A 21476-nucleotide genomic window follows, 5' to 3' on the forward strand; every position below is an offset into this window, starting at 1 on the left:
GCTTATCACACATATTAGATCCTATGAACAGCTCTCTAGTCCACTACAGATCAGCAAACAATCTCAGTTGTGTTAAGTACATTATGGAAGCACCCACTGCAGATCTATAGTTAATGTTGAGTAGAGTTTTGCACTTTATATGTTATCTAAATAATGGATTAGAAGATGAACGGTAAAAGTTCATTTTTGTTTTACCTTCCAAATAATGCTCAATCTGTAAGGAACATTGGTCCATGTGATTGCTGTAGAGCATTCGGACAGGGTGCCTTCCATCAGCTGATATTTATAAATAAGAACATAAGAATAGTTATTAATGGTTTATCCTGTCATCTGACTGTGGCCTTTGACAGATACTTCAGAAGGAATTAACAAAACAAGGAAATTTCAAGTGATCCATTCCTAGTTTTCCAATCCCAACTTCCAGTAGTTATAGTTTTAGGGACTCCCCCAGGTGTGGTGCTGCATTCCTGATTGTCTTGGCTAACAGTCTTTGATGAACCTATCCTTCATTAGCTTATCTAATTCTTTTTTAAATCTAGTTAACTTTTGGCCTTCACAACATCCTCTGGCAACAAATTCCACAGGCTGAATGTGCATTGTGTGAAGAAATACTTCCAGTAAACCTGTTGCCTATTAATTTCATTTGGTAGCTCCTAATTCTTGTGTTCTCTGAAAGGGAACATTTACCCATTCACTTTCCTCACACCATACATGATTTTCCTTAGAGTCCTCTATCATAGCCCCCATTGATTGTCTTTTTTCTGAGATGAACAGTCCCGATCTTTTTAATCTCTCCTCATAATGAATCTGTCCCATTCCTCTTATAGCAACTTACTGGTTTTGATTTTTATATAATTAAATCTTTTGGCACTTCACAAAATGTGATCAGTTATATTCAATATATTGATTCTAAGAGTTGGGATCAGCAGTTCTACAGTTCAGGACTATATTAATCGGACTGATTTATTTACCTCAACTCTAAGCCCTTCTACTCTGCTGGCATTTGAAGTAAGCTTTGCAGTATGCTTGGAAGGCTACGAGATCCAGGCTCTGGAAGACTAAGAACCAAAATTTACAGCCTGTCTCTGCTGCAGCTAGAATTAGAACTGCAGCTGAATGTGGGATGAAGGCCTTGACTGATGATTTGACTGAAGAATTCATTTTCTGACTGCCTAAATTATCATTTTCCATAGCTTGTTTCACACTAGAAAATTAGGTTCATCTAGCTAAATTACTCGGGGGAGTGGTGATAGAAATGTAGCCGTGTTAGTCTGGGGTAGTTGAAGCAAAATACAGGACTATGTAGCACTTTAAAGACTAACAAGATGGTTTATTAGATGATGAGCTTTCGTGGGCCAGACCCACTTCCTCAGATCAAATAGTGGAAGAAAGTAGTCACAACCATATATACCAAAGGATACAATTAAAAAAAATGAACAAATATGAAAAGGACAAATCACATTGCAGAACAGAAGGGGGATGCGGGGGGGTGGGAAGGGGGAGGAAGGAAGGTAAGTGTCTGTGAATTGCTGATATTAAAGGTAGGGAGAGTGGGATGTTTGTGAGTTAATGGTATTACAGGTGATAATTGGGGAAACTGTCTTGGTAATGGGTGAGAAAGTTCAAAGTCTTGTTAAGTCCTTGTTGGCAAGTGTCGAATTTTAACATGAATGACAGTTCAGAGGATTCCCTTTCAAGTGCAGATGTAAAAGGTCTTTGTAGCAGAATGCAGGTGGCTAAGTCATTTAGAGAGTGTCCTTTCTGGTTAAAGTGGCAATTTTCCAGGGTGAGAGGTATACTTAAACTGACCTATTAATGTGGCTGCTGCCTCTTTGATAAGTGGATTACCTACACCAGTGGGAGTATCCCTCCTGTTTGAAGGAGGTAGAGTCTACATTGAAGCAGTGCAACAGGTCAGGGATAGACAAGTCCTAAGTGATTTTTATATTTAAACGTTTGTATACACCCACACACACTACACACACTCTTCAGGGCCTGGGGATATTTCAGTTGGGAGCAGGAATTGCTGATGATGGAGTCTGGTACATTCTTCGATACAATCTTGTTTATTTACAAGGAGTGTGTATTATCCTGCTCCTTTGAAGTAACCAAAGGCAATAGGACTACATGCTCAAGGTCCAACTGGTTACTGTATTGGGGATTGGGAGGAAATTTTCTCCTGGGTCAGACTGGTAGAGACTCTGGGATTATTTTGTCTTCCTTTGCAGCATGGAGTATAGGTCACTTGCATGTTTAAACTGGTGTAAAAGTGGATTCTCTGTAATATCACATCTTGAAATCATGATTGGAAGATTTCAGTAACTCAGCCAGAGGCTAGGGGTCTACTACAGCAGTGGATGGGTGAGGTTCTATGGCCTGCAATATGAAGAAGGTCAGAATAGATAATCATGATAGTCCCTTCAAAGCCTTAAAGTCTATGAATTATGAAGAGTGGTTTCTTAGCATACAGGCCCAGCAGTCTTTTGGACCAGCACTCCAATCCAGAACTTTTCTGAGTTTCTCTTAGGGTCTCTGTGTTTCGACAGGTTTTAGCTCTGTTTTCTTCAGGCTGTCTCAGTTGCTCCCTGGCTCTGTGTTATGTTCCTGCTTGCTCACCCACAGATTTACCCAAAACATCAACACAAACTTTCTATCCACACAATCCAAAACTCCTGGTTCAGGTCACATGACCCTTTTGCCTTAAGTGAGGGATTGTGATTAATTTATGCCAATACATGAGTGCATTCACACCTATTAATTTCAGTGAGATTTTAACTTTATCTATGACCAGATTACATCACAGCTAGTATGTATAGATAGCTAGACAGACAGACACACAAGCAAGTTTCACTTATTTAATCAACAATAACATTGCTTGGTTGGTGTGCAGTTCATCAAAACTAAATCTAGATCTCCATTCAATACTCAAAACTAATTTCTATAAAGGGCTCATAAAAGATGCTCGGTATATAAATGCCTCAAGCACTTTCATCGAGATGTATCCAAAAGTAATTTGAGCTAATTTGGCACCGAATCTAAATATTATGCGATACATTATTTTGAAATGCATTTCTTATACTTGTGTGAAAGCGATGATCAAGGAATTAATATTTTTATAATTCTCTGTGCAGGACAGCAGTTTATGACAGAAATTTCTTTCTACTACTTTTATGAGCTACTAACAGACTTATTTTTTTGTTTTCAGTTGAATGTATGACCTGCAATGGAGAAAGTTATAGAGGGCCAATGGATCACACTGAATCAGGCAAGGAATGCCAGCGCTGGGACCTTCAGAGACCACACAGGCACAAATTCAGACCAGAGAGGTAAAATACTTCTTACTGTTGTTTTTCTAAAATTACACATACTCTGATACTTGTTAGACCTAACCTCAGCTGGTTTAAATCAGCAAGCCTTCATAAAGTGCAATGCAGCTGTGTGAATTTACGTGGTCTGAGGAGAGATATATGTCTATATACTGAGAGCTAGTGTCTCACTTTAGAAAACATAGCATAACTAAATAAATAATATTAATTACCAATAACAGTAATTCTTTACACTTACCAAAGATATCAACACAAAATTAATAATTTACAATATATCTATTTACTTCAATAATGAATAGCTAGAGTCTATATAATTATCAGGCTTAGCTATCCAGTTTATGTTGTGTGAGGTGTTAAAAAAATCAGCACTGATTTTCAGCCTGGGAAAGCAATTGTACATGGTTACATTCAGAATTTTATGATCATAGATTTATGTTTGGACAATAGTTTGATGAGATGTAGATATAAAGCCAAAAAAGTGAGTCAGAAATAGCAATATAAATGCAGTCAAGAAAGATTTTATTCTAGTGGGTAAAATTTACCAAAGTGCAGACGGCCATCTGCAACATTTACACTTCCTTCTGGAGAAGCTATGTGGGTGGATTTAGGCCACACATAAAGGCCTTTGATCCTTTATTGCATTAGGGTGGGAAAATCTTGCATGGTCTCATACTGAAAAAGGAGTATCTGAAAATTTTTATTTTAACTAAACCCATTAGTAAAATAATGCTAACCTACCTCACAATAAAGTTGTAAAGCTTAATTAATATTTGAAAATATCTGTGATCTTCTGAATGTGTCCATATAAACACCAAGTGCAAATAGTGAAATGTATTTACTTAGGCTTTAGAATAAAGCACTGGTAGTTTTAGGCTATGTCTACACTAATGCTTTGATATAATTTATGTGGCTCAGGAATGTGAATAAATCAAAACTACCAGGGAAAAAGAAGTCTGAGATCTGTTTTACACTATTGTTAAGTCAAAATAAGGCATTAAAATGTTGCTCCCATTGATGTAACTTGGTGAGGCCAAGCAGTGTAGCATGGAAAGGCAAAAGCAGTTTATTTACAGTAGTGGCTGTATGCCAACATAACATAGGTCAACCTAATTCTGTAGTATAGATTTGCCCTAAGGGGGACACCTTGGCATCACCATGGAAATTTTCTCATTGATTTCAGTGGAGCCAGGATTTCATTCTAGGGCTTTTTATCTGCACAGACACACTGCGGCACATTCATGGAATCCCATTGAGATTAAGATGGTTTGGGGCAGCAGTCCCTCTGTATGAAGCACAATGCAGGAATGTGGCTTATATCTATGTATGGCAGAGAAATACTGAGATGTGCTACTGCACTTTAAAGTCTCTGTCTTTTCAATACAACTCCCTAATTTGTATCACTGATATGAAAATGCCCTTTATACAACAACTTGGCGTTGTTTCCTCTAGAGCAAAAATTTGGACTATTTTTGAATGGCTTTAGCTGCTACAAAACACTATTTAATTTTAAGTGTGACAAATCAGAAGGCCAATTAATCACTAGTGGAATTTACTTACATCAGGGATGTATTTTGGATGTAAATTTCAGTATGAAGAAATAAATAAGGATCATCCACCAGTATTAAAGAATAATGTTGGTCTGTCAGAAAAAATACGTAATATTCACATCTTCAGTTGCTAACTCTCTTCAGACAGCCCTATCTCTGACACTTGGAGGAGTGTCTTGTTGCTTTCCTAGGTTCCTATTGCCACTTTAGTGGATGATGGGAGAAAAAACCCCCAAGACAACCAAATTTAACAAAAATCACTAAGCAGGTGTACCAGGGAATCTAAAAGATTTCAGTAACCCCGCAGATCCTGATCTGATCCAAGCAGGCAGCTTTGGCTCTGCCTGTGTGTTGCGGAAAAGAGACCTTGAAATCAAACCAACTGCTATAGGGACATTACATAATTCTCAGTGACAAAAATATGAGGTTGCATGAGCCAGATCGCAGCCCCATCATCCAGCTTATCCCTGCTAGTTCTGGCTCCCTGTGAGGGAAGGGACATTAAATGGTCTTCTGCTGTAAGGAATAAAATAGCTACTGAGTAACTCCAAGGCTGTGTCTACACTGGCGCAATCTTGCGCCAAAGGGGCCACTCTTGCACAAAAACTTGCTACCTGTCTACACTGTCCATGTGTTCTTGTGCAAGTAAACTGACATTCTACTGTATAAAATCAGGGCTTCTTGCGCAAGGACTAAGATGCTCCCACTCAGGAATAAGCCCTCTTGCACAACTGTTCTTCCGCAAGAGGCCAGTGTAGACAGGCAACATGAATTTCTTGCACAAGAAAGCCCTATGGTTAAAATGACCATCAAAGCTTTCTTGCACAAGAGAGCGTCTACACTGGGGCTGTATCTACACTCGCATGATTTTGTGCAAATACTTTTAACGGAAGAGTTTTTCCATTAAAAGTATTTGCGCAAGAGAGCGTCTATACTGGCATGTGCCTTTGTGCAAAAGATTTGCTTTTGCGCAAAAGCATCCATGCCAGTGTAGAAGCTCTCTTGTGCAAGAAAGCTCCGATGGTCATTTTAGCCATCGGGCTTTCTTGCGCAAGAAATTGATGTTACCTGTCTTCACTAGCCTCTTGCGCAAGAACACTTGCACAAGAGGACTTATACCTGAGCGGGAGCATCAGAGTATTTGTGCAAGAAGCACTGATTTTGTACATTACGTCAGTGTTCTTGCACAAATGCTCGTGGCCAGTGTAGACAGCCGTCAAGATATTGTGCAAAATCTTGCCAATGTAGACACAGCCTAGCATGGATGCGCTTATGCAAAAGCACATCTCTTGCACAAAAGCACATGCCAGTGTAGACACTCTCTTCTGGAATTGTTTTTTGCACAAGAACTCTTCCTCAAAAGAGTTCTTGGGCAAGTAGCTGCCAGTGTAGACGTAGCCCAAGGGACATGGAAAGGAGCAAGCAGATCTGAGAACACTGTCGGCAAAATCTGTAACTGAACAGGACAACTTCTTCCTTGCCTACTCTCTCTGCACATGAGCAAATGAGGGCGATAAACTGGAGCTCTTATGGTTTCTAGAGGCGAAGGAAGTAAAAAAGGGCTAGCTTTTGTACACTAACACCCTCCTGCAACCCAAACCATTTGTAGTCCTTGCATCCCTAAGAATCCTGTAATGTTCTGGGTGTAATGCTGAGAATACAGTCAGTGGATAATGCTGGACGTTTTCCTGCTTTTCTGTCTATATAGCTTGATCCTGCAAAATGCTGAGCACTTTGACAATGATTAAATCCATAAGTGATTCAGTTGAAGTTAAGCCTGTGCCTAAGTGTCTTGCTGGATTAGGACCAGAGTGCTCAGAACCTTGCAGGATAGAACCCTTAGTGTACAGTTACCTGATGGCATTTAAGGGAAATGGTTCTGATGATCATAACCCAGCTGGTATCTTACCCTGTCCCCATCTCAGGAACTGATTGGTTGTGGGGATCAGGGAAAGGGCGTTGGAGATACCAGCGTCCTTTTAAACTTCACCCCCTCCCAGTTTAGAACTAAGTAATTGTCTTGAAGCAGTAATGATCATTGTGAAGCACAGCAATTAGTACAATAAACTTCCGATAATCCGGTACCTTTAGGACCCAGGGGGTGCCTGATTATCAGATATGCAGGACTATAGGGAGGGGGGCCTATGAGGTGTCTGGGGTGGAGTGAGGGGGATGTGCCTCTTGGCACTGCGGGACCAACCCATTAGCACCCCAGCTGCTCTGCCCCAGGCGTCCCCGAGTCAGCCGCTGTTGAAACTGACCAGCGGCTGACTCCGGGAAGCCCGCGGCAGAGCAGCTGGGGTGCTGCCGGGTTGGTCCCGTATCATCACCCCTCGGCACTGTGGAACCAACCCGGAAGCACCCCTGCACTCCAGCTGCTCTGCCCCAGGCATCCCCAAGTCAGCCGCTGCTGAAACTGACCAGCGGCTGACTCTGGGAAGCCCGGGACACAGCACGCTCTGCCCTGGGCTTCCCGGAGTCAGCCGCTGGTCAGTTTCAGCAGTGACTGACTTGAGGAAGTCTGGGGCAGAGCAGCTGGGGTGCTAACGGGTTGGTCCCGCAGCGCCGAGGTGCGACGCTATGGGACCAACCCGGCAGCACCCCAGCTGCTCTGCCCCCGGCTTCCCCGAGTCAGCCACTGGTCAGTTTCATCAGCAGCTGAATTGGGAAAGCCGGGGGCAGAACAGCTCCAATTGCCCGGCTGCCCAGAGAACTTTCGGGTTCCAGATGGTGCCGGACCATCGGGAGTGCTGGACCATTGGATGCCGGATCACTGGAGTTTTACTGTACTGATTAAGGGCTCTCATGCTGCCACAGCCCTTTCTGCTCCCCATTCATGAAGGCACAATGATAGTAATGGTTGAACAGTCTTTTGACTGTCCACCTACCCCACCTTTCAAACCTTGCTGTAACAGAGGGAAGGTACCTTGTCCCAGGGAGGCAGGATTGAACTCCAAATGTACAAACAGACCTTGGGATGAGTGTAGGGTAGGTAGAAAACCCCAATCAGCACACTTTTTAAAAATCACACGTTCCTCTGCCCATGAAAAGCACATCTGCTTGCAGTTCCAGAAGGTCTTGGGTTCATAGGTAGTTAACATTTTTGTCTTCTTTAATAAATTTTCACAGTTGTCCCCTGGGCAAGCCTAACTTTTTGTTCTCTTTTCCACATGTAGCAAAAAAATTGGCAAAAACAAAGCATTTTGCCTTTATTGATAATCAATACATTTTACTTATTATCCTCATCTCCCTCTCCCTCTCTCTCTCTTTATTTTTTATCCCCACATTTGTTTAATTGTATCTCTGTATTGATTTCTGGCTGCTAGTATAACCATTTAGATAAAGTAAGTCTCCTTATTATGTCCCCCCACTCATCTGATTAATAGTGGCAAGACGAATATGGAAACAATTAAAATAATGCAACAGTCTCAAACCATGACAAGATAAAAGGAGAGGGAAGTTTTAAATATTTTTTGCAATGCTGGAAATGAGGGCATGACCTAAAACAAGCTGTGTTACCAAAATGGAGCTATCATTAGTAACAAAGCAATTGAAAATAGCTTCCAGTTTGAACCCAGGGTTGTTGTACTAGAGAACCTGTTTTCTTAATGAGTCTGGCATGCCAGGCATTGCTTATATAATCCATACTTAATTGGGCTGTTTGGAAAAGAAATATCAGGCTGGTGTGTCTGTCGACCGATGGTCACACTCTATTGGAGTGAAGTAATTGGATGAGTTACCCCAGCTGGTATCCTACCATTGCTGAAAGTCCCCTTCCCCAAAGAGCTTGATTTTGCTCAGTGCTGCCTAGCTGGTTTCAGTCTCATTTCCCTCTATGACAATAGAGGGTAGTCCCCAGAATAAGGTCCCAAGCCAGCAGACACTATCCCAAAATAGTCTCTGCGGAATTGGTTCCTTACACAGCTTGTGCACGACTGCAGCGTTGCCAGCCAGACGTGCTGAACGCATTTGTTGGTGTGGTTTATAGATATCCTGACAAAGGCTTTGATGATAATTACTGCCGCAATCCCGATGGCAAGCCGAGACCATGGTGCTACACTCTTGACCCTAACACCCTGTGGGAGTTCTGTGCAATTAAAACATGTGGTGAGTTAAAGCAAAATTTATTGCTTCCTTTTCCTTTCCCAAATCTGGACTAACATAGTCTGTTTTCAGTGGGTGGGGAATATAACTGTTTTTGTCCAGTTGTGTTTTTTGCTTAGTTTTAAAATAAGAATATAACATATATACTGGGTTAAATCAAAGGTCCATCTAACCCAGTATCCAGTCTTCTGGCAGTGGCCAATGTCAAGTGCCCCAGAGGGAATGAACAGAACAGGTAATCATCAAGTGATCCATCCCCTGTCACCCATTCCCAGGTTCTAGCAAACACAGGTTATGGATACTATCCCTGTCCACCCTGGCTAATAGCCATTGATGGACCTGTCCTCCATGAACTTATCTAGTTCTTTTTCAGACCCTGTTTGAGCCTTGGCCTTCACAACAGCCTCTGTAAGGAGTTGTACAGGTTGACTGAGCATTGTATGGGGAAAAATACTTTCGTTAGTTGTTTTAAACCTCAAACCTTTTTTTTTTAAGATGAGGCACCCATGCCTGAATGCAGTATTTAAGGAGTTGGTGTACCATGGGTTTATATAGAGGCATTATAGTATTTTATATTTTATTATATATTCTGTTCTGAATGATTCCAACATTCTGTTCGTGTTTTTGACTATGACTGCACAGTGAGTTGATGTTTTCAGAGAATTATCCATAATTACCCCCAAGAAATCTTAGAAATGTAGAATCCATCATTATATATGTATATATATAGTTGGGATTATGTTTTCCAATGAGCATTATTTTGAATTTTGTTTCCCGGTCACCCAGTTTTGTGAGGTCCTTTTGAAACTCTTTGCAGTCTGCCTGGGACTTAACTATCTTGAGTAGTTTTGTATTGTCTGCAATTTTGGCATCTCACTGATTACCCCATTTTCCAGATAATTTATTAATATGTTGACTAGGATTGGTCCCAGAACAGCCCCTGGAGAAATACAACTAGTTACCTCTTTCCATTCTGAGAACTATTTCTATCCTTTATTTCTTATCTTTTAACCATTTGTTATTGCATTAGAGGACCTGTCCTCTTATCCCATGACAGCTTTACTTTGATTATTCCTAAAGTCTATAATATTATAAAAAGACTTACTACAAAATTTCTATCTTATGATAAGACTTAATACAAAGATAAAAAAAACCTTGAGACGTTATAAAATAACTCATACAAAGATTTAGCTACATTGTCCCCCTTTTGACCTCTCAAGAACAATTCTTGAGTGGTCACTATTTAAAATTTTCTGTATTTGCTTCATAGCTATGTATTGAGTCATAATTTCAGTTTGTGGTTTCAGTTTGGAATACATCCTTTTCATCCAATAGCACATACAGAGTGTTGGAGCAAACATAACAGTTAAGATTACTAATAAAACAATGTTAGGATGGAAAGCTATATTTAGATCTGTGGACCAAGTAGGTGACCACTCCTTAAACACATCATACCAATGAAGAATGCTTTCATTGTCTTGCTTGGTTAACCACCCTAAGTGTTTCTTCTCTCTGATAGAGAAGAGCCAAAAAAATCTAATGGTCAATATGGGAATGGGCTTATCTTCCATAGCTCTGTCTTCACAGACTGCTGGTGAGCAATTTTAACAACAATATCACCTAGGGTACTTCTACACAGCAACATTATTTTGAAATAACTTAATCTGCGTCTACATAGCAGGCAATTATTTCGACATAATGTTGAAATACTGTCAAGCTGGAGGACTTCTTACTCTGACTCCTGTAACCCTCATTGTACAAGGAGTAAGGGAAGTTGGAGGAAGAGTGCTCTATTTAGAAATAAGCTGTTTTGAAATAAGCTATGCAATTGACGTAGTTGAATTTTTGTAGCTTATTTTGAGTTAAGCCCTGTGGTGTAGATGCACCCCTATTAATAAATCCAGCGTAACCAAGCTAAAGACATATTGCATCCAAACATATCTATATGTGTTAAACAATTATTTTATTCTTGTTTTAATATATGTGCTAATAAAATATTTCCAGATATTATTTAATACATTTTATGTTCCAGTGTTGTTAAGCTGAGATTTGCATTTCAGTTCATTGCAGTTTTACTCCTAATTCCATCTGTATCCTATATAGCAGCCAGGTGGAAATGTTTAGCCACTGCCACATATTCTATGTAACTTTCAGGTTTTCCCAACTCATCTAGACCAAATCCACATTGGCACGTACCTGCTTCTGAATGACTCTGTCTTGCAATTCTGTTAGGGAGTTTAGCTTATTTTTTTATTATCTCTACATCAATAGTATTTGAATTCCTGCTTTAAAACCAATTTCTCCAAATATTTTTGACTATTACAAAATTCCTGACACAGATCACATGAAAACTTCACATGTAGCATCCACTTTTCTGTAGGTTTTTTTTTTTTTTACACAAAATGGACCCTTATTTTAAAGACACAACATATATATGAAGCAGACCAGCAAGAGGAATAACCACACACAGGGCGAACTCTTGCAGTGCTTTACAAACAATCAGAGCAGTGAGGGATCTAACAGCAGACATTATGAATTCCTGCCCTGCCTCATAGAAACTCCACACAGGGATAGCAGCATACAGGGTTAATTCCTTGTGTGCTGAGAGAAAGACAGTAGCATACAAGCTGAACTGCTGTGCTATCTAATAACTCAAAACAGCAAAGCGGTTAAAGGGAGAAAGTAATAGCAATGTGCAGGGTTAACATCTGCTGTGCTGGGAGAGGGGAAAACAGCAAAGGGACATGAGAGCATGCAGTGTAAACTCCTACTTTGCCCACAAGCAAACCAAAAAGGAATGAGACCATGCAGTGTGGACTCCTACCATGCTCACTAGCAATATATCCCATTTTAGATGCCTTTAGCGACGTCCAAGCCATACCAATTTTTCCTTCTACTAACAATGGGTTTAACAAAACTTTTACTAGACTATTTTGGATTACAAATAATTTAGGCATCCTCATCTTGACTGGGGTGCTGCTTTAAAACACACAATCCCTTGTCCAGGTTTTGGTACAACTGTCTGGAAACCATTGATTCAGGTCACCACTTTAAAAGCCAAGCTTCCTGCTGGAATTTCATTGTTTGTGAACTGAAAGTGGGATGGTTAAGCAGCGCTTCGTGCAGGTCTCAGAAAGCTCTTTTACCGCAAAGAATCCAAACACCATCAAGCTGGATTGTTGCAGGTATCCTCCCAGCTCATAATTAAGTTTTGCCCAGAGTGGTTCAATATACATTTTGGGTGCCATTCTTTAGGCTTTTCAGTCTTCATGGCCACCAATCAAATTTAATATTTTTAGTAAGTCATATTGAAAGCATAAAAATGTGTAACACCAGCAGGTGGAACAGGACCTTTAAAACCTCTGGAGCTTAGTGCGTGAGCCTCTATTGCATGAGCTAAAAGCCAGCTCTTCATTAGCTTAGGCTTTAGAGCAGGCTCATTATTCTCTCTATGGGTATGTCTAAACTACATCCCTTTTTTGATAAAGGGATGTAAATTAGACATATCAAAATTGTAAATGAAGGCGGGATTTGAATTTCCTGCACTTCATTTACATAATGGCGGCCGTGGCTTTTTTTCGAAAAGCCACTTTACAAAAAAAAAATCGTGGTCAAGACGGGGATCTTTTGACAGAATTGGCCCATTTTGTAAGATCCTGTAACCCTCATTTTTTGTGGTTTACAGTATCTTTCAAAAAAGTTTGCTGTTTTCGAAAGAACTGCGTCTAGACTGCGATTTTACTTTCAAAATGGCACAGGATGTGATTATGCAAATGAAGCACAGGATATTTAAATCTCCACTTCATTTGCACTTTTGAAGTGCCTCATTTACATCCCTCTTTCGACAGAGGCTATGTAATCTAGATGTAGCCTAAGTGGTCTTAGTGCCGCTTGATGGGACAGTACACCTCCCCCAGAAGGTGTGTTGATTCTAAAAGCCGAATATGGCTCCTTAACTTTTGGTTATTATCCAGTTTAAACTTCTCAGTATTTTCAAGTTTTTCCATCCATACTTCTGAACAGTCTATAGTCTGCACTAGTTTTGTGCAACTGTAACCTTTTGGGAATGACTCACTTCTCATTTTTTCCTGTGTTTATACTGGTATAATTCTGTTGACTTCAGTGGTGTCACTCCTGATTCACTCCTTGATGTAGAACCTCACTTTGAACCTAGTTTTGCTTTCACATATATCAGTGCCAGTTTAGAATACAGGCAGTCCCAGAGTTACGTGGATCCGACTTATGTCGGATCCGCAGTTACGAACGGGGTTTGCTGCCCGTCTCCCTGGTCTGCTGAGACGGGGAGCAAAGCCTCTGAGGATGCCGGCAGCAGGACAGCCGCGGCACGTCTGGGCTGTCCGCTGCCCGCGTGCTCCCCGGCTTTGCTCCCCGTCTCCCTGGTCTGCGGGTCTCCAGCAGACCAGGGAGACGGGGAGCAAAGCCACGGAGGACCCGGGCGGCAGGACCGCAGTGCATCTCGGTCCGCAGCCCACGTCTCCCTGGTCTGCTGGGGGGGGGGGGGGGCGCAGCTAGTACGTTCCCCCCCCCCCCCCCAGCAGACCAGGCTTTTTTCCGGATGCCTGTGGTAGAGCAGCTGGGGCACTGCCGGTTGGTCCCGCAGCGCTGCTCTGGGCGCTACTGGACCAACCCGGCAGCACCCCAGCTGCTCTGCCCCAGGAGTCCTGATTCAGCCGCTGCTGGTCAGTTTCAGCAGCAGCTGAATCAGGACGCCTGGGGCAGAGCAGCTGGGATGCTGGTGGGTTGGTCCAGTAGCGCCGAGGAGTGGCGCTACTGGAGCAACCCAGCAGCACCCCAGCTGCTCTGCCCCAGGCATCCCCAAGTTGGCCGCTGCTGAAACTGACCAGCGGCTGACTACAGGAAGCCCGAGGCAGAGTTGCTCTGCCCCGGGATTCCTGGAATCAGCCGCTGATCAGTTTCAGCAGCAGCTGACTTGGGGACGCCTGGGGTTGTTAAGTTGAATCTGTATGTAAGTCGGAACTGGCGTCCAGATTCAGTCTGTTGAAACTGATCAGAGGCTGATTCCAGGAAGCCCTGGGCAGAGCAACTCTGCCTTGGGCTTCCTGTAGTCAGCCGCTGGTCAGTTTCAGCAGCTGCTGTATCTGGACGCCAGTTCCGACTTACATACAGATTCAACTTAAGAACAAACCTACAGTCCCTATCTTGTACGTATCCCGGGGACTGCCTGTAATTCCATTAAAGTCAGAGAACTTAGCTTATTGTAAAATTGGTGTAAAAGAGAAAAAAAATTGCCATGTTGTATGATGTCTGCAATGGTGTTATCCAGAGCAGTGGTAACTAACTTAGAAGTAATGCTGCTCTCTTTTGTGATAAAAAATAGTGGCTTCAAAAATCAATGCACCAGTTAATGTGTGACCTGTTGCCAAAAGTTCTCTCTTACAAACTTAAGCACCTTCTTGTACACATTGGTATCTGAACTTTTTGCTACCTGAGCATCCAACTTTGGTCTCTCAGATCAACTGGGAAGCTATCAATCCAAAAGACTTCATCTAGTTTGGACCTAGTTTTTGTCTGAAATATTAAAAATTGAGTCTATACCCTATATTGAAGATTGCAAAAAGCAATTGACTCTCTTGTTCCTTTAATATTTATTTTTTATTCAGTAGTGATGTCAACAACCACTGGCGGATTAACCTCTGGGCAGCAAGGGCCATGTCCAGGTGCCATGGGCAATTTGGAGCTTCCAAAAAAATGTATGCCCCTGTGCCCTGACCTGGTCCACCTGCTTCTCCCACTGACTCCTTCCAGGTAGCAAGGTCAGGGTACAGGGGCTTGGTCCATCTGCACTCCTGTTGGGAAGAGGGGGAAGCCCCATCTGCCCTAACCTTGCTCTCCAGCAAAAGCACCAGGCAGGTAGAGCAGGGCAAGTCCCTGTGCCTTGACCCCAATTCCTGGAAAGAATGCCATGAGGGAAGCAAAGGGGGACTACAGGCCAAAGGAGTGGGAAGGAGGCCCCCCTTGTTCTGATCCAGGGCCCCACAAACCCCTAACCTGCCTCTGCCCACATTGACTTTCAGTATTCAATAAAATATACATGGTCAGTCTCTGTTGTAACACATTCATATACTTTTTCTACTAGTGGAGATTTTATTACTAAAAATTGTGTAAGTTATCATATCTGACCATTTTTATAAATGCAACATTTATAAATGTTTATCCTTTGGCATTTCCCAAGCTGATATGTCAGTGCTCTGAAGAGTCACATCTGGTTTTGGTAGTCACGTAAACGTACCATCACTGTAACTCTTAACAGTCTGATCCCTAAAGACCTATTCTAGAGGAACTTTTCCAAACACAAGGAATGACGCCTCCTCCTCCAACAGTCAAGATTATGTTAGAGTCTTGATGAAATGCAATCCCAGTACCAGCCCTTTTAAAAACAAGTGATCTCCATTAATGAGCCCAACCACTTTGCTCTTGATGTTGTGATGAAGCTGGGCTCTCTGCATTGGGTACGCAGTCTTCCTTTGATCTTCCTCTGACATCAGTGGGAGTTCCACATTTGAAACTAAATTTTCCTTAAGTAAACTATAATGTGGATATATAAAAGATGCATCCACAATACAAAAGTTCTTTTGATAAATTGCCTGATTCTATTTCACATTACTAATCTGACACTATCAAACAATGTTCTAATCTGTATAATTTTACAACAAAAAATCTCTACTTTTTTTTAATCTTTGAAACCTGAAAAAAATCAGGTATCTATGGGGTTTTTTTCATTAAATGCTGACGGACGCTTTAGTGCAATGGTTTCAAACAGGGAAATGCATACTCTTTGGGGTACGTGAGCTGTCATCGGGCGTAGAGGAGAAAAATCTTATAATGGTCAACAATGTGTTTCATTTAGAAAGATTTAACAATCAAATCAAGTTTCATCTCCTTTCAATTAAAAGTGCAGCAGCATTGGTGTATGATTCGTTTCTGCTGTGTGACTGCAAATTAGAAGTATTCAAACTGTGGGGAGTGCCCCCATAGGGGGGTGCAGAGTAACAGTCAGGGGGTGAACTTTTTCAAAACTTTCTGGGTATGTCTAGACTATATGGTTATGTCGACAAAAGTTGACTTTTGTCAACAAAACTATACCTGCGTCTACACTGCTGCTGAGTTCTGTCGACATAACATCGACAGTACTCAACAGTTTTGTCGACAGCTGTAAATCTCATTCTACGAGGAATAACGCCTTTTGTCGACAGAGTTCTATCGACAGAAGGTGCTATTGCATCTACACTGTCCTTTGAGTCTACAATGTAATGTTGACAAAGCGGCTTGCTTTGTCGACAGAACTGGATGTAGTCTAGATGCTCTTGTCGACAGAAGCTTTGTCGACAGTATCTGTCAACGAAACTTCTGTCGACAAAAGCCTGTAGTTTAGACGTACCCTCTGAGCTGAGTGGCCCTCTCTTTGGTTGTGTTCTCCTCCCAGTCCAGACTAGCTGGGTGGCCTGTTGAGCTTAGTCTGGGAATAGAGGTAAATCAATACAAGTATTTTTTTAATTGAAAAGTTAAAAACAACTAGTGCTGTAATTTGCTTTAGTGAATCCATCCTAAAGAGTGCCTTTACCAGCTTGCAGAACCCCTATATGTGGGGGTTATGACTATGGCCTTTTGACTTTGAAATGAGCTTGGAATCACAACCTAAGAGCAGAGGAGCAACTTTTGCAGATGGACTGCCTTGAGAAGGGAAGACAGCCAACTCTTTTGGCTAGCTGTAGGTAAAAGCATCCAACGTGAATAAAAGAAATTTAGAGTTCTAGAATAGGTATATTGATAGAGATAGAGATGGAGATAGAAATATATATAATACCACTTTTCATCTTGATGTTATTGATTGAAGTTAATGGGATCTTTGAAAATAAATCCTACAGAAACCCTATGTTATAACATTTAGTTTTCCTAAGATCTGTTCCCTTCACAAATTAGCCAAGCTAGCTTGAATTACTGAAGCACTAAGAGATAATTACAGTATTAATAAAACACATCTATATTATTGTAATTGGTGGAAAATGGCAGAGTCAATTTAGAGACTGTTTATTAATTTATTTACAGTTGATAACTATAGCTGATAAATTAATTTATAAAATTACTCACCAGACTATGAAAAAATACCAATTAGCAACAGATCCAAAATGACTCTTGAAAAATTATTCAAAGGTGGTTTTGGGGCATTTAGAAGACACTGATAGTACTGTAGTGTGTTTAGATTTCATTACTTAGTAAATGTGTGCTGTCCACATCTGTCCCATAAACTTTTCAATTACAAAAAATAAAAAGAGGCTTTCAAGTGAATGCTTACTTATCCAACACTGGTCTTTTGGGTGCTTTGAAAAAAATAATTAGAGTCTGAATCCTGCCAACATTTATGCATATGCTTCACTTAAACATGTGGGCTACTGAATTGTGTAAAATTAAGAATGTGTGTAAATACTTTCTGGATTGGGATTATAATAGCTAAGAATATCGCTCTGACATTGACTGGTGTAGGAAGAAGCTTGGCATCTCTCTATGCAGCAAGATTTACATAGGAAAGCATATATATTTCAGAGATGTTATGCTCTGTTCCTGAAGGCAAATGTGCTAGCATGGTTCCTGCAGTTGCAGAGAATCTCACTGGTCTTGTAAAAGTTTAAATGAACAGTTAATTTGTTTTAGAGTTGCTAGACTTGACCATCACTGACAATGTAGGCAGAGGGCCCAGATTTGAATAGCTATAAGGTATGAATTTCAGTGCACTTAGCCCTGACTCACTCTTAGGAAAGCAAACCAGCTCCTTTTCTTTTCATTTATAGCTCAGACCATTGTGAACATCACTGATACTGCAGTGGAAACAACAGAGTGTGTCAAGGGGCAAGGCGAGGGCTACCGAGGCACCGTGAACACAATATGGAGTGGAGTCCAGTGCCAGCACTGGGACTCCCAGTTTCCTCACCAGCACAACATCATTCCAGAAAATTTCAAGTGCAAGTGAGTAGCACATGCAGGTGTCACAGATTACAGGGCAGAGATCAGTTCCTGCAATTTAGACATTCCTATCACCAAAGGGTATTAAATGACCGGTTGTTACTTTTTTTAATACAGTCATCACCATCATTACTCCAATACTGACATGTTCATTGTTATTTCTGCCATAGGAACATTCAAATATTGCAAGTGTGCGCTATAAATAATTATTTCTCTTTGAAAACAAAAATTATGGGTTATTATGGGTCACTTGATAAATTGGTTCAAGGCTGTCTTTGTTTTTACACACTGAAGACCCTTATTCTGAAAACTCCCATGAGCTTAATTTTGGCCACATGAAGTAGACTGATTGACTTCAAAGTCAGACACATGTGTGTTTATAATACTGTGGCCTAAATCCCATTATTATGCCATCACTGTTTTTTGGAGGGAGAACATTGTTTATCTGTAGTTTTGATATTCAGATATAACTAAGTCCTAATGTGTTTTCCCCCTTTTTTATCTAAACAATCTCATTGTGGATAGTTGACACTTATAATATTTTTATGGAGTTAGCTTTTTTTTATTTTGCCTTCTTGTAAATTCTGTTTTCCCCTCATTAGCCCGAGTTCTAACCTTGGCTCTGAGAGGCACTTGCTCTGTGATTTTGGGCAAGACACTTACCTTTGCTGCGTCAGTCCCTTCATTGACCTGGAGCATTATCAAGTTTGTCTAATAATGCATGTTATGTTACTTTAGAGTCACTTGGACATAGCTGCAGAGCTGAAAAGTATTTGCTCCCTGGGTAAGAATATTGGGTTAAAATCACTCACATGTTAACCTTTTGAATTCCTGTTGACTTCAGAATTAGTATTGTCCCTGAATCGCCTGTACAAATCTCAGAGATGGTTGAGCAGGACCTTCCTGAGTCCACCTGAAAGACAGTCTTGGGGGCTGTTCCTGCCGTGTTTTCTTATCCAAACAAGGATTGAGTCTTTGAGTCACTAATATATTAAAAGCAGGCTCCATGTACAGTTCTTTCAATCTCTTGTAAAAATGTAGCTTTGGAACAGCTCACCCTGAAAACAATAAAGGATCTGATGTGCAGTCTTTCCTCATATGAGTAAATATTAATTATGCTAGTAGCCCTAATAAAGTCCATGAAACTGCTTGTATGACTGAGGAAAACCCATGTGAATAATGGTTATGGGATCATGCCTATTTTATTCTACTGTAAGTTATCAATGACTGTGGCAAATTGAAAAATACAGTGGAATGTAAAATTTCAAAGAACATGAGGACATCTTTCAGGAGAATGGAGAACAAAACTTACATTTGAGGAGTTTGGCTATTTAATTCAAGTGTGAGAGATTTTTAAAGAGAGAGTCCCTTGTGGTTAAACTTTTATTCAAAAGGTAACACCTGTGTAAGATTTCAACACAATTTTTTCATATACTCATATTCAGTTTCCTAATTAAATCACTGAGAAACTACAGGACACCATTTCTGTATGCTCTACAGAGCCATTCACAGTATTGAGAATTTTTAATGCTATAGTATGGTTTGCATTTTTTAAAAGTGCTTTTAATAGGTTTCAGGTGTATCTGATGCCATGCAAGAATTTTGTAATCAGAGAAAGCTTTGAAAAAAATGGTGGAGGTTCCCATATGGAAATATACTATATTTAAAATATTATTATACTTGAAGTGAAATCCTATAGCTAGCCAAAACAAAGATCTACTGGAGATGATTCCCTTATTACCACACTCCATTTACAATTAACTTATTTTATTAGTCCCTATTTTCTTATTGTCTCAGACTGATCTCTCTGCACTAAATATTGATCAATAACATATAGACCTCAAAGAGCCTCTATTATTGTTAACTTGTAATAGAAAAGCAGTAGAACACAGCAGTTTTAGGTTATGCCTAATGTAAAATAGCATATTTATTTTTACAGGGATTTAAGAGAGAACTACTGCCGAAATCCAGATGGATCCGAGTCACCTTGGTGTTTTACTACTGACCCAAACATCCGGATTGGTTATTGCTCCCAAATACCTAAATGTGATGTGTTAAGTGAACAAGGTAACTAATATCAAGGAGATAAAATATTTTAAGTTCAAGGTGCCAGACTGACTTTCGTGGAGACTGAAATAACAGATTCTGATTTGTTACACCTATGCAATCCAGAGTGACTCCACGGGCTTCATTTCAAATTCATTGGATTTATAATGGTGTAAATGGAATCTGAATCTGTCTTGGTCCCTCTATTCAGGTAAAAGAAAGCAATAACAAGTGTTCCCTCACCTGATGCCCTATTGCATCATGTCCTCTACTTAACTAACTCAGTACAGTTCTATTGCAAGCAAGGAACTGTGTATTTTACACCAGTTGAAGATCTAGCTCATTGTGTTTCCTCCTTTGAGATGGAGGGATCATCTCTAGATCATTCTCTGTTTTGATCTCTCTACTGAAATTGTCAAAACTACCAAATGTTATGTAAGTTTGGCTGGCTGTTCTAATGTGGAATCCTGACCACTGACAAATGGACTTAGACAATTATATGCAACTCATTGCAAACAGCCTGAATTTTATACAGAATCAGAAAAGTATTCTAAACTGGATGTTTAGCGCTTCATGGAGTTTTATAAATATTTTCACAGTAGCTCTGTTGTACGTGAATTTGATCTTGCAAGGTGTGCATTGTTATCAAAGGGAGTTGACTGTATTCAGCATCTTATAGAGAATACTCAGGCTTTGACTCTATTTTAGTACCTACATCCAGATAATATTAACTCATCAGAAAAGATTTCGGATTTATTCCATTTATTTTAGCTGGGTTAAGGGGCTTGACAATTTTTTGCATTATGAGGATTAAATTTAGCCTTCTCTTTTTGTGTTTGTTAAAAATAAAGATGTGTGTGTGTGTATCTCCATGGAGTGTGGTGTGGGGGGGAGGGGGCGGGTCTGTCTAGAATTAGAACATCTCTCTCTATATATAAAAAAACTTTTCCTGTGTAATGACAGAATGATGTCATCATATTACTCTGCATCCTGCAGCACCTCCTTCACTCTCCTTTTTCCCCATTGATTGGCTACCACACCACAGCCTCCCTCTTCACTCTCCCACCAGCAGCCTGGAAGTGCCCCCCTCGGTGGTGAGGGGGGGAAGTGCAGGGCCCGGCAAGGCCTTGGAGCAGGCCTCTTCTCCCCGGCAACTGGGGTGGGGGAGGGAAGCACAAGGCCTGGTGAGGGATCCCTAGAGAAGGGGGTTGGCAATTATAGTGAGATGGGGGCGCAGCCCCATTGTTGACCATTTAAATTAATCATTTAATATATAAAGTCTTTCTTATTTTTACTCCTAAATGTTTGACAGCACATCATGAAATGATCTTAATGTATGATGCATTATCAAGCCATGTTTCTAAATTGTATTTAAGTTGAAGGTGTGCTACTCCTTGTTCATACCAGAGTACAGAAAAACTTCAGTGTTATCTATTGCTGCCAAAATCCAGAA

At 40.7% G+C, this 21476-nt stretch overlaps 1 protein-coding gene across 3 annotated transcripts in view; it reads left to right on the forward strand.

Moving 5' to 3' along the window:
• HGF (hepatocyte growth factor) overlaps positions 1-21476 on the forward strand; it is a 63647-nt gene that overhangs the window by 18214 nt on the left and 23957 nt on the right. For all 3 annotated transcript variants that reach the window (XR_012903269.1, XM_075926385.1, XM_075926398.1), the window contains exons 6-9: positions 3206-3326; positions 8862-8980; positions 17806-17980; positions 19917-20044. Coding sequence is in view for 2 of the 3 variants with exons in the window: in XM_075926385.1 (XP_075782500.1) it covers positions 3206-3326; positions 8862-8980; positions 17806-17980; positions 19917-20044 (543 nt within the window). In the remaining variant the exon portion in view is untranslated. The remainder of the gene's footprint in view (positions 1-3205; positions 3327-8861; positions 8981-17805; positions 17981-19916; positions 20045-21476) is intronic.

The sequence above is a fragment of the Pelodiscus sinensis genome, chromosome 1 (assembly GCF_049634645.1).
Source record: "Pelodiscus sinensis isolate JC-2024 chromosome 1, ASM4963464v1, whole genome shotgun sequence".
Lineage (NCBI taxonomy): Eukaryota > Metazoa > Chordata > Testudines > Trionychidae > Pelodiscus > Pelodiscus sinensis.